The sequence below is a fragment of the Schistocerca piceifrons genome, chromosome 1 (assembly GCF_021461385.2).
Source record: "Schistocerca piceifrons isolate TAMUIC-IGC-003096 chromosome 1, iqSchPice1.1, whole genome shotgun sequence".
NCBI classification, from domain to species: Eukaryota; Metazoa; Arthropoda; class Insecta; order Orthoptera; family Acrididae; genus Schistocerca; species Schistocerca piceifrons.
In genome coordinates, this window is record NC_060138.1 from 1,156,567,982 (window position 1) to 1,156,581,979 (window position 13,998).

A 13,998-nucleotide genomic window follows, 5' to 3' on the forward strand; every position below is an offset into this window, starting at 1 on the left:
ATTACAAACATTAACTTTATTTCGAAGAGTGCATTACAGTCAATAGTTCATTTTAGCACAATATATAACAGAATATGTGAAATGAATATCTGATACACAATAAAAGTTAGATGATTTACGACAAATACATCCTCTAGCGATAGGTGGTTTGTTATTCTAAGATAAAAAAGCACTCCTTAGAATTTCCAGTCAATGAAATGAAACCAGCAAAAACTTCCATTTTGAATAATACAACTACATTTAGGAGCAATTAAATTTTTAAAAGTTGATATTCCGATATCTTGACTTGGAGACACTGATGGAACTCTTAGCGGCGTGCGTAATGCAGTAAATTGACAACAGCAGCCACAAGTATCATACGGAAATTGTAACCACATTTGTACGGACATTAAGTAACATCATATGATCAATGGTAGTTATTGCTTACTTGTCAACGATTTGTGACTTCTCCTGGAGAGACTTGGCAGACTGAATACAAGGTGTCCGATTACGTGTCTGTTGCTTTCTATGGTGCAACTTACTTATGCATGTTCCTTCAGATGGCGCTCGTAGTGCTCGAAATAGGTGCCGTTGGGGTCGTACTTGGCCTTCAGCTTCTCCAACGCGTCCTTCTTGTTGGCTCTTATGAACTTGATGACTTTATCGGCTCTGGCTTTCTGCTTATCATTGCATTTGGCACAGTCGGTCTGCAAGGTGTCCGGAATGAAAACCTTCAGATCCTTACCCTCTGGGGTGCATCGTTCGTCACCATCGTCCAGCAGGCAGTCCATGTAATTGTTGAAGAGCCGGTCGTTGTTGAGGATCTCGTCCAGGTCTACATTGTCGTACTTGGTGGAGTACTTCCCTTCGTCGGCGGAAGTCAGTGGTACCGCAGTGGCGACTACCAGAATGACCAGGGTAGTGAAGACTTTCCACATGTCTGCAGGTATCTGTCAGAGGACCTGGGTAAGAAGAACCCAACTGGACTGCAGGAGTCGAGTGCCAGCCTAAAGATGTCTGCTCTGTTATAAAGGCAGCCAGAGGCGGGTGTAGACACATCAGTTTCCGGACATGAATCACCTGCTGGCCGGGTTAGCAGGGCCACTCCCGTAATCTTCGTGCGTCACGTCAGAGGGGGAGAAGTTGAGGTGCAGTAGCGTAGCATTCCCACTGATGAACAGATATCGTAATCTTCCATCTCCTCCGCACTCTCCTGTGTCACGGAGATAATTGGCCTTACAGCCGTGTTCAGAAGAACCTAAATTCCAGTTCTGAATGTAGCAATTCGTGGTGCTCACGAAGCATTAGAGACGAACGTTGGTGTTTACAAAATAATTTTCTGCTTCAGTCACTTTCATTTTGCAGTAATTATCCTGTTACGATCATATGCAATGTAGCGAGCTCACTGGTAACTTAAAGCCGCAAAAACTGTTTCCTCTAACTTCAGTACTGTTCCTGCTGCAACGTAGATGGCCAGACGAAATTTTTATGAGAAATGAACTGTGTTGAAGTCGCTATGTCTTACCTGTTAAATAGAAACGACGTAAGTCAGCAGTTCACCGCCAATATCAACAGTCTTTCACTATCTTGTCTGTAAATTGCGTCTTGTCTATGAGATACTCTTATGTTACTTATAGATGAACATCAATGACCTTGATATCTTCTGCCTAGTTATCGTCTGCCTGTCACTCTCCTATGAGGAGCCTTGTATCTCTAGAGTTTCTATGCAGCTTAACTAATTAGGAACCCACTCCATACAACAGACTTAATGCTTGTGTAATAACTCACTCAGTTATAAAACATGCCTGAAATTTACTCTATGACAGGAAACTTAACATGCTAACTTGTGGTACAAGCGAGTATAGGGAACTGTGTACCAAAACCTAATACTTTTGTGTAGCAGTCATGAATATGTATTTGACAAAGTTTTGTAACAACTCTATAATGCATAAATATCGCACTTATCATTTGAAGACAAATATATTATACTAGAAACGGTATACACTTAGAAAGCTACACAAATCACCCTAATCATTCCCAAAAGGAGTGCATGGCGTAGAGTCTCCATCACATTTATATGATTTTTATAAGGGGTGTCCCACAAAATGGTAAATATTCAGGACTGTCATAACAAAGGTAATTCGAAGCAAAAAAGTCATGTAAATATGGTCTCTGAAGTGCATACCTTAAGAGGTAACAGCACTTCATCTTCGATACAGTAAAACATAACTATTTTACTGAAAGCTCCTTGCATTCCTCAATGTGAAGCGAAAGAAAAAACTCTCCAGTAAACATGGGCTCTAAGGTGCTTACTCTGAGAGTTATGAGCACTTGTTCACCTTTGCTGCTGTGAAACACAACTCTCCTAATGCACAAGTTTTCATAGCTCAGGAACACATTCTAGAGCCCATGATTATAACATTTCTTCTTTTCTGAGTAGGGCGCACGGCAATCCAATCACCAGGCTGTACTTTATACTTTATTCATCGATGTATGTCAGTATGGCAAAATCTTCGAGTACATTTTGGCCGCACCCTCGTCGTAAATGACTCCCTCTCAAGCCCCTCTTCTTATGTTACATTATCTTATTTATCTTACACCGTGAAGTGCAGCTACTGTTTGATAAATATATTCGGCGGTATCACTTTCTTCGTATGCTTCATTGACTTTTAAGCAGTCTGTTGAATGCGTTGAACCCATACTATGCAGGAGAATTGAGCTTATTGATTAGGTCTTTTTAATGTTTACTCTTCTTATTTGCACTGCCATTGACAAGGTACCTGAAGTCATAGTCGTCGGTTAAATTAAGGGAAGAAAAGCATATGTACCCTTTTCTTTTGAGTCATCGGAATTGTGAATGGTTTGATGTGGCCCGTGACGAATTCTTCTTCAGTACCAATCTTTTCATTAAAGAGTAACAACGCCACCCAAATGCCGATCGTTTTTATTTGATGCAAGTTGCCTTGGTTACTTTCCTGAATTGAATAGTCATCTTTTCTTTCAGGGCCTGTTTTTTTTCAATGATTTTGCAACTTTATTTAAATTATTAGGTCAAATGCCCTTCCTATCGCCACAGTCGTTGGTTAAATCAGGGGAAAATAAGCATATGTACCCTTTTTTTTTGAGTCATCGGAATTGTGAATGGTTTGACGTGGCCCGTGGCGAATTCTTCTTCTGTACCAACCTTTCCATCACAGAGTAGCAACTGCAAACTACATTCTCAATAATTTGCTGGATGAATTCCAACCTCTCTCTTCCTCTACAGTTTTTACCCTCTACATCTACCTCTAGTACTACAGAAACAGCTCTCGGAACTCTGTAGCTTCTTCTAGTCAGTGTTTTCCACATGTTCCTTAACCTCACCGATTCTGCGAAGAACCTCCTCACACTTTATCTTACCAGTCCTCTTAATTTTCAACATTCTTCTGTAGACGCACAACTCACATTATTCTATTCTCTTCTGGTTTTTCCATAGGCCATGTCTCACTGCAATGCTGTGCACCGAATGTACATCCTCAGAAATGTCTTCCCGAAATTAAGGCCTATGAGTGACACTAACAGATTTCTCTTGACCAGGAACGCCTTTTTTGTCGTTGTTAGTTCACGTTTTATGTCTCCCTTGCTCAGACCATCGTGGAAACCATTGCCGCCTAACTTCGATTACTTTGTGATTCCCAATTCTGACTTTAAGTTTGGCGCTGTTCTCTTTTCTGCTACGTCTCATAACTTTCGTCTTTCTCTGTTTTTGTCAATTGATATTCTATACTCATTAATCTGTTCATTCCATTCAACGCATCCTGTAATTTTTCTTCACTTTCATTGAGGACAGAGATGTCATCACTGGATCGTATCACTGATATTCTTTCACCATGAATGTTTCTTCGATGTCCAGGTTGAACAGTCTCTGTCATGCACAACTGTTAATCCGTGAACTTCGTTCGTTGACTTCCAGTCTTATTGTTTCCCCGTGTTTCTTGTACATATTGCACATTACCCATATTTTCTTATAGCTTACCCTCTTTTTGTAGCATGGAGAGCTACATCAAACCAGTCTCAGGACTGAAGACCACAACAACAACAACAAACCCCTTTTTACAGAGAATTTCATACACCGCCGTTTGACACCCTTGAGCACTTTTTCCAGGGGACAAATTGCATGAAGGTGTCTTGATCTTTTTTTTTTTTCTTTTTCCGGTCTTGCTTCCATTATCAACTGCAATGTCAAATCTGCGTCTATGGTGTCTTTGCCTTTCCTAAAGTCAAACTCACAGACTTCTAAAACATCCTCAGTTTTGTTTTCCATGCACCTTATCCTTGTGAATCTTGGACTTTACAACCGATACCAGTCCAGCACGTACACAATCATCAACTGGAAAATAATAGAACTGTCGAATTTTGTGTATACAGTTCTCGTGTATGCCTTACAATTACTTGTTGAAAATTTATTTTAAGTCAAAAATTTCCTTTTTGTTTCGTTCTCGCGCCTTTTATGAATGTACTAATAAAGAAAATGTACTGAGCTCTATTTCTGTTTATTTGTAGTGTAAAGTGGAACTAAAATTAAAACAGAAGTTTCTACTTAGTGATTTCATCACGACCCTCACGTTTCCATTATGTACAATTTCCGCTGCGCCAAACACCACCTACAATCTACAGTAACATAAATGAACCATGCCACGCCCGACCACATGGAAACAAGCTATTTCTTACAATTAGCGACCTATATTTCCCACTTCTGTCCATTTCATTGCTGGTCAAGTCCTGCATATGCCATGAACATCACCGAAATCGTTGTTGACGAGTAGGCGCATTCCGAATGTAAGATGAATTCATAATAACAAAGTTCTTACCATTTGAAACTGCAACTGCTTATAGAATGGATAACTAATATGCTGACGTTCAATGTACCAGTATGACACTCCAATATGAAACGCTTTTCCAGGTGTGGAATGATGATGTCTGTAATAATGTTAGACAAATAAGCAAACAATTATAAATTATTTAGCGAATAATACGAAAAGGGGTGCCTAACCCAATAATTATAAGTATGTACACAGATAATTATCACCAGCATGAGAATCCCATCTTATGATCCCATCGATACAGATGTCTAATCAATGATATTTTCGTAACTCTATATGTGTAATGTTGCCATTTGACTGTCGTATAACTACTGCACCAATGTGTCTAAAGAGAGTACGTTGATTGAATTTGGCTCCAGCCCCTGATGCGGTGTAGGAAATAGAAGAAGAAGATGGTAGAGAGAATACTTTAAGACGATATCACAAATTCAATCAAGAGTAGTTTATGTGTATGTTTAAAGCTGTGTAAATGCTAGGGCTATAATGTATCTAATTTCAACATAGCGTACATGTAACCAAGATTTTAAACTGGTAAGCAAGTCAGAGGTCGAATCCCTTCGCCAGTGTGTGGTTGTGTTGGTAAGTTGTTTCCTACATATTCTTCGACCACACAGTGCTTTGAACTTTACTATGTCAGAAATACTTCGATGTCCACCAGTTCGGCACGTTGAATATTTTGGACCTCTGAACATAGATAAAATAAGTCACAGCCCGCTTCTCAGTAACTGAATAGTCTCCACCCTCATTAAATTTGTTGCTGTTTAAGGACTTATAAGTGGTTGCTGAACTTTCAGATTTTTCTTGCCGATTTTAGTGATTTCTTTGCTGAGCTACCAGCATTTAGCCCACATCTGATACTGCCTGTGAGTGCTTTGCTTAAATATTCAGAGCAGTCTTCAGTTAGTATAGCATCAAGTTAACAATCAATATGAGATCAACATTGGAATATAAATTTGTGTCTATTTGAATGAACATGTCAAAAATAAACATGTGTGGAACGTAGCACAGTTAACGCTGCCATCTTGACGGCGACGTATAGCGCCGTCACCTATCAGAAATACATGAAACTGTAGGGGCTGAAGCAGCGATATACAAAGATGGCCTGCAGCAAATTTCGTGCTTCTTGAACGAAACTGGACGAGGAAAACATGTGTTGCATTCACTTACTGATCACCCCTCGTAACTCACCTCCCTATCTGGGAAGCCAGCAGCCTGTGCTTTAAGGTGTAAGAGTAGGTCTTGATCAGCGCTTCCATTGGTTTGTGCTGTATCTTAGTGAAATTGCAGTAAAAAACCTCATATTTAACTTTCTCAGTGCACACAAAAATTTCATACCGTAATTCGTAACCTGCGAATCTGCAACACAGGGTGCACATTTACTGCAGTAATATTTAGTTGCTACCACTGTTGACGCAACTGCTTTGCTCTGATTTCTTGGTTCCGTCAAGAAGGCTGTAATGCGAAAGGCTTTCCCTCTGTCATCTGGTGCGTCAAAAAAAAAGCAGTTCTTCCAGGTTTACGTGCACTGTAACATGTGTCCGGCATCCGTTTATATGACGCTCACGAACAGTGGTTAATCGTGCCTGAGGTGCCATCCTCTTAAGAATTACAGTCGTTTACTTGAGCATCTAAACTAATTATAGTTTTCCATCTGCAGCTCAACGCAGATACTGGAAGCTTATTGGTTAATTTCAGTAGGAAGGCAGTCCCTTTCCCAATGGATATAAAGTAACGTTGACGACAAGTAAAATATATCTATGGTGAAATCTTACGAGTAGCAGTCATAATTTTTTGATCCATCACGCGAAAAAATAGCATAAAAGAACTTTTTTTGTTATGTTCTCGGGTACACACTGAAGTCCTCACGCCATTATACAGTAGCATTCCACTAGAGGAGCCAAATCGGTATGGTGCAGCCATCTCCACAATATGAATAGAAGGAGCCATTTTGTTTTCTCTTTTAACTTACGTTGTTGAGGTGATGGTTCAAACTGCATGGAACACATGAAACATCAACATTCACTTACACAAAAATATTATAGGCTATTCAGAGGAATAGTAAATCTGAAACAAGTATACAAAGCCACAAACGTATATCACAACCACACAAACTATTGCATAATAACCATATAACCAGTCATATTGTAACATTATGTATTCCAGTTCTGTTTATAGTATTGTCCATGGCCTAAAGTTTAGTTTACAATGTTGACTAACATGTTTTTGCAGAACATAAATGAAAAGGGTTTAGTGCAGCAGCCAATGTCAAGACCTTATAAAATTTAGCATTAAAACCATTTAACCTGCGATACTGTGCAGTTTAATTACTTATTGTGCTTAACTGTGTCCATTGCGTAAATTGTTATTTCAACGATAAGAAACAAGTCTTATGCATAGTACTCTATGCGAGTGGATTGTATATAATGTTTGGTTACTCTATGTAAGTGGATTGTATATAATGTTTGGTTATTTAAGAACTATAGTCCCTTTCAGGCCCAGGTCAGATGATTCCTTAAGATGGGACATAAAGTCGGAAACTAGTTTGAAATAAACAAGAATCAGTAGAACGAAAACCGTGTACTTGTTATTCAACCTTTAAAAAATTGAGTACAGCACTAATTGATGTAGCTTGTTTTCTGCTTGTTGCCGCTGGGTGCCAAGCAGGACAAGTGATAGGCACAGATAGCAATGACACAGTTTACTTATCGACTAAGATGCAGAACATAGAATCAGAGGGCGTGTGTCCACAGTACTTGATTACAGACTGAACTGTCAGTCCCCTATGATTCTAGTAATCTGCTAACAATGACGATGTCCAAGAAATCTATAGTGAGCCATGATGACGCTGACGACAATAGTGAGAGGACACTGCGATACTCTGAGCTCGGGGGTGGCTGAGAAACAGGTTCATCAAAGCATTAAACTCAGGGGTGACTGTTGGATGTCAGCCAGTGACGAACGGCCGGTGCTCCCCATTAGGGGTAAGGCGACTCCGTCCGATGGGCAGCAGAAACAGCCGGTGTAGAGCACGGGGTGTGCCCTCGCCTCAGAGTAGTCAAGTGGCGACTTCAGTTCCAGTAAGATGATGGAGTTTGTTGCGGCGTGTAATTTCGCAATAGAGCGTACGAGTGCAGCCATGTTTACTACGACATGAGCTTACCGGTGCTGTTCACACCAACTGGAATTACAGTATGATGTCTGCGTGGAGCTTCGAGAAAAACAACCTGGCGGGCTGTTTCCATGCGATATCGTGGAGTTGACATATTGGCAGCAGGGGCTGTGACTTACCCGCGGTGCACCTCTGTAGCTGTGGTCCCCGTATTACAGGAGCGCAACCTGGCATGTATTAGAGGTAGCATATACACTATCTAGTCAGTTTAATGTGACCCCCTCTCAAAAGCCTGAGTGACCACCTTTCTCATCGCGGAGCGCGGCAGAAGTGCATGAAGAGAGGAAAGGAGGCCCAGTGCCGTGGCCATCTATACACGGTTTGAAGTTGAGGATCCATGACGCAAACAGCCCGACCGACGTGGCCTCACAGAGTCTCGATTGCGTTAAAATCCTGGGAGATAGGTGGCCAGGATACTATGGTAAATTTGTCGTGGTACTTTTCGAACCACCAATATACACCGCGAGATGTGTGACACGTTGATTGTCCTGCTCGTAGACGCCATCGTGCCGAAGAAAAAACAAACGGAATGTTTCCAAAGAATCGATAAATACGTGTATTGATCCACTGTGCATCCCAGAATGACGAGATCACCCAGGAAATTTCACGGAAACATTCCCTAGCGGATAACGTTCCGTCCTCCGGCCTGGAAACTTGTGACGATTGTTGCAGGATATTTGCTTTCAGAAGTTGCACGCTGTACATGCCAATGGCCCTCTGTCGTCTAAACAGACCACCCCTTTCAGTGGAACTCCACTTGCGGTTCTGCGGTTCAAATTAAAGCCCTCATCGCCAATGAACAGCAGTCAGCATGGGTGCATGAACGAGGGGTCTCCTGCGAACGGTCGTTGTGTAGAAAGTATTGGTAGGTCCTTGATTTATTGTAGTAGTAATCTGCTCAACATTTCCACATCTATTCTCCCATACACAAATTTCACTCCCGTCCTTCAGTCCTGTCATCAATGGCCTGTAGGGCACCACAGTTGCTTTAGCGCCCATTTTGGATAGCACCATTTTGTCATACACCGTTTACTTAAATGAAAGAGGCTCGTGAACAGTTTAAAAAATTAGACGTTTCGGTAATGCTTCCACCTCTTAACCGAAACTCAATGATCAGCACTTTAGGACGACAGATAAATAATACCGTTTCCGAATTACAAGAGCAATTACACTGTTTTTCGCGTCCCACGACACGCTTTATATACCATTCACTGCTGGTGCTGCGACCTTCAACTTATGAGTTGTTATCGCACGTTCACTTTGAATATAGGCAGTGGTGCCATGAATGTGACTTGACCGTGTAAAACCAGTTAACTTGACTATGGACGGAGCACTCACTACTCAAACTTACAAGAACCTGAGACAAACACTTTTGAAACACACAACGAAGAAAAGACCTCTTAAAGGAAGAAACAGTGTGTTGAAAATAAAAATATATCAGAAATACCAACACCTCTTGTATAAAACATGTAACAACCATCACTTAAACAAAACACGAACTCCACAGTTAAAGACAAAGCAACTATGGGCAACCACCACGAGATATTGGCAACCATCACAGAAGGAGGAGGATGACATTGTAAGACGTGTATATTTCTATTGTCTTTTGTCAAACCACAATTATGAAAGATGTTTATATTTTATTAATAGGATTAAGTAGGAATAATTGATATTTGTCACGTTGGAAATAATTGTGGTAGCAGGAATGTCTGTACCAAAGTATTGTTAGCAAGAGAGACCGCACATTGATACAATTTTAAAAAGGGCGGGAGAGACAGCGTATGGATACATTTTAAGAAAAGAACGGGAAAGACCGCGCATTGATAAATTTTGTAATGGTAGCAGGGATTGTCTGCACCAGAAAACATTGTTGGCAGGAGAGACCGCACTTTAGCGCTCGTAGGAAGTCAGTAGTAAGCGAGATGTGAAGCGAGTTGGTAGTAGGTCTGAAGCGAGAGGTTGAGAGGAGCAGTGTGCCTGCCAGCCACCAGCTATGATTTACAAGAGATTATAAACGGATGTACAGAGACACCAACTAACTATTATAATAAGAGGAACTAATATTATTGAATTATTTTCTTTGCGAAACTCCAGACTACTGAAGGTATGTTTTCGCAACGCTAGTTGTAAGATTATTGTAAAACGTAAGTCCCATCTGAGCATTTGTAAAATCATTTCATTACCAAGAGTAAATATTTGAAGCGATTTCAGAATATAATTAATTTTTGCCAGCAATGTTGCATAACTGATTGTAATCCATCCCTAAACCATCAACGTAAAACTTTAAAAAAATTTTATTGTTGTCAAGAAAAAGTGTAACTATGAATTACGTAACTTCAGTTAAATTAATTAAAGAATAAAGTCAGCTTTGCTATTAAAGAATAACGTCAACTTTGGTAATAGATACGGCTACTTATTGTGACAGCCCACCAGCAGTTAATAGAGTATAGTAAACCAGAGTAAGTATATTCATGTCGCAGTTCGATGTAGCAGTCAGATGGCGATCCAGTAACAGTAAAAAAGGTAAGGAACATTTTTGGGTTATTGCAGATAACGACTGAGGGCCACGACGACGATACATTCTATGTTTCGTCGAAATAATCAGAAAATCACTTTTAATAAGCAGCAATTAAATTTGTATGCGAAGATTGAGAAAGAGAATAACTTTCGAAGGGAAGATTTCATTTGTTATTATTAAGCAAGAGATAGAAATCCTAAGGAATGGTTTCATAGGTTATTGTAGAAGGGAAGATTGAGTAAAAAAAAAAAATAGATATGGAGGAGACGGGAAGGTTTCAACCTCTAAAACGAAGAAACGGTGTGTTGAAAATAAAAAATATAAGAAATACCAACAACTCTTGTACGTATAACACATGCATTAACCATCACCTAAGAAAAACACAAACCCCGCAGTTAAGGACAAATCAACTATGCATAACCATTACGAGATATTTGTATTCATCATATAAGGAAGAACATAACCTCTTAAAAGAAGAAACAGTGTGTTGAAAATTTAAACATATTAGAAACACCAATAGCTCTCGTATAAAATATGTAAAAATCATCACCTAAGAAAAACACGAACCCCACAGTTAAGGAGAAAACAACTATGCATAAACAGTATGAGATATTTTTATTCATCACACAAGGGAGAAGATAACCTCTTAATGGAAGAAATAGGGTGTCGAAAACTGAATCAAATCAGAAATTCCCACAGGTGATGTACAAAATATGCAGCAACCTTCACCTAAGAAAACAGTAACTCCAAACTTAAGAACAAAACAAGTATGCACCACCAATACGAGATACTGATAACCATCACTCAAGGAAGAATATGACCTCTTAAAGAAAGGAACAGTGAGTTGAAAATAATAGCATATCTGAAATACCAACAGCTCATGTAGAATTTATCCTACAACCATTACCTAAGAAAAACACGAACTCCATACTTAAAGTCAAAACAACTATGCACAACAATTACAAGATATTGGTAACCATCACAGAAGGAAGAAGATGATCTCTTAAAGTGGGAAACAGTGTGTCGGAAATTAAAACATATAGAAATACCAATGGCCCATGCATAAAACATGCCATAACCATCACCCAAGAAAAACACGAACTCCTCCGTTAAGAACAAAACAACTATTCACAACGATTACAAGATATTAGGAACTATCACACAAGGAAGAAGATGACCTCTCAAAGAACGAAACAGTGTGTCGAAAAGAAAAACGTATCAGAAACACCAACAGCTCATGTATAAAAAATGCAACAGCTATCACCTAAGAAAAACACAAATTCACAGTTAGAAACAAAACAACTTTGCATAACCATTACGAGATATTGGTAACCATCACACAAGTAAGAAAATGACCTCTTAAAGACAGAAACAGTGTGTCGAAAATTAAAACAAAACAGAGGAACCAACAACTCATGCATAAAATTTGCAACGACCATCACCTAACAAAAACACAAACTCCATAAAGACAAAACAGCTATAGACAACCGCTACGAGGTGTTGGCAATTGTCACACAAGGAAGAAGGTGACCTCTTAAAAGAAGAAACGGTGTGTCGAAAATTAAAATATATTAGAAATACCAACAGCTTATGTATAAAATATGTAACAACCATCACCTAACGAAAGCACGATCTCCACAGTTAAGGTCAAAATAACTATGCACAACCATTAAGAGATATTTTCATTCATTATACAAGGAAGAAGAGGAGCTTTTAAATTAATAAACAGTGTGTCGAAAATTAAACATATCATAAATACCTACAGGACATGTATAAAAATATGCAGCAACCTTCACTTAAGACAACAGCACCTCCACAGTGAAGGACAAAACAACTTTGCACAACCATTACGAGATATTGGTAACCATTACACAAGGAAGAAGGTGACCTCTTAAAGGAAGGAACGGTGTGTCTAAAATACAAACATATCATAAATACCTACAAGTCATGTATAAATTATTCAACAATCATCACCTAAGAAACCACGATCTCCACAGTTAAAGACAAAACAACTGTGGACAACCATCACGAAATAGTGGTAACCATGGACATAAATCCTGAAAGTGACAAGGGACCCAAATGCCTTACATTTGCTGCCGCGACTCAGTCATCCGTATGGACATAAAATACGCTACCAACTACTGAGCAACTGGATCGTGTAATCCTCCAAACCCTGAATCTCCTAACTAACAAATGCGATCCATGCAATCTTCTGAGAATGACATGTACATGGAGGGAAGAGGCCTTAAACTTAGAAAAAAATTTACATGGGTTCTAGTGACAGCATCTGGGCGCAACTAACACTTTCACAAGGAGACCGCAACAAAGTGCTTTGCATATGCTAGATATCCACTCTAAAGACCATACAGTTAACTGTCTGAGAAGCACCGTGATAATTCAGAAGCTGATGAAGGAAGTACAGGCGATTGTCGTCTCGGTACAGGAACGCTACACGCGTGTTGGTACAATACCTGGTCTCCTAAGGAACTATATGATAATTACAGGGAGCAAACACACAAAGTAGCAGGTATCACGGTGACATAGATCACACAACTCCGCACAGAACACATTGTAACAATGAAATCACACTTAGATGGGATGTAATACTCACAGCACTCATACGTCATCACTCATATGCCATTGAACCATTTTCAGACTTAATAAGGAAGTGAGCACGTTTCTCTAGGGGCAAAAGATTACTGATACCGTCGGATATAAACGCCTTCTCTAGCATCTGACAAGCTGACAGGACAGATACCAGAGGACAAACGATGGCAGACACAATAAATGAGTGTAGCCTTTTTTGGCTAAGCAAGAGAGGACAAGCAACGACATATTGGGGATAATCAGGAGGTACCAGCAATATATATATATCTCTCTCAGGTCACTCATTTTCAATTTTTGTACACTATGGTCACATTACAATAGTCAAACAAACAGCCACGTATCCAGACACACATACACAAACTCAACAACAACGAATGCTCCTAGCAGAGCTAAGTGAGAAACGATTGACAACTTCCCGTTACATACCGCCCGTTGTAGTACTGACTACAGAACACAAGTAATAAATAACGTTGTACTTAGGGTCCAAACTGCTGCAATCCCACAAACGAACAATAGACGACAATAGCAACTAACGTGCTCCACAGAGCTGATGACAATAAGAAAGGACTCACGTCTGAGGAGATTATACTGTCCAAGAGCAAAGAACCGCTACAAAAGGACTCAGACTGAAAATGAACCGTGACACCAAATACTTAGGGTCCAAACTGCTGCAATCCCACAAACGAACAATAGACGACAATAGCAACTAACGTGCTCCACAGAGCTGATGACAATAAGAAAGGACTCACGTCTGAGGAGATTATACTGTCCAAGAGCAAAGAACCGCTACAAAAGGACTCAGGCTGAAAATGAACCGTGACACCAAATAACGACACAATAATCAACTAGACGACGAAGAACCA

The 13,998-nt window shown here is 39.8% G+C and overlaps 1 protein-coding gene across 1 annotated transcript; it reads right to left on the reverse strand.

Moving 5' to 3' along the window:
* On the reverse strand, window positions 1–986 carry LOC124801682 (ejaculatory bulb-specific protein 3-like). Its single transcript, XM_047263091.1, has one exon. It carries the CDS (start codon window positions 915–917, stop codon window positions 522–524), a length of 396 nt encoding a protein of 131 aa, XP_047119047.1. The 5' UTR covers window positions 918–986; the 3' UTR covers window positions 1–521.
* Between the last annotated feature and the right edge of the window lie 13,012 nt (window positions 987–13,998).

Bases quoted from the DNA above. Each gene is read 5' to 3' on its own strand.
- LOC124801682 (XM_047263091.1), bottom strand. From the start codon at position 917: ATGTGGAAAGTCTTCACTACCCTGGTCATTCTGGTAGTCGCCACTGCG.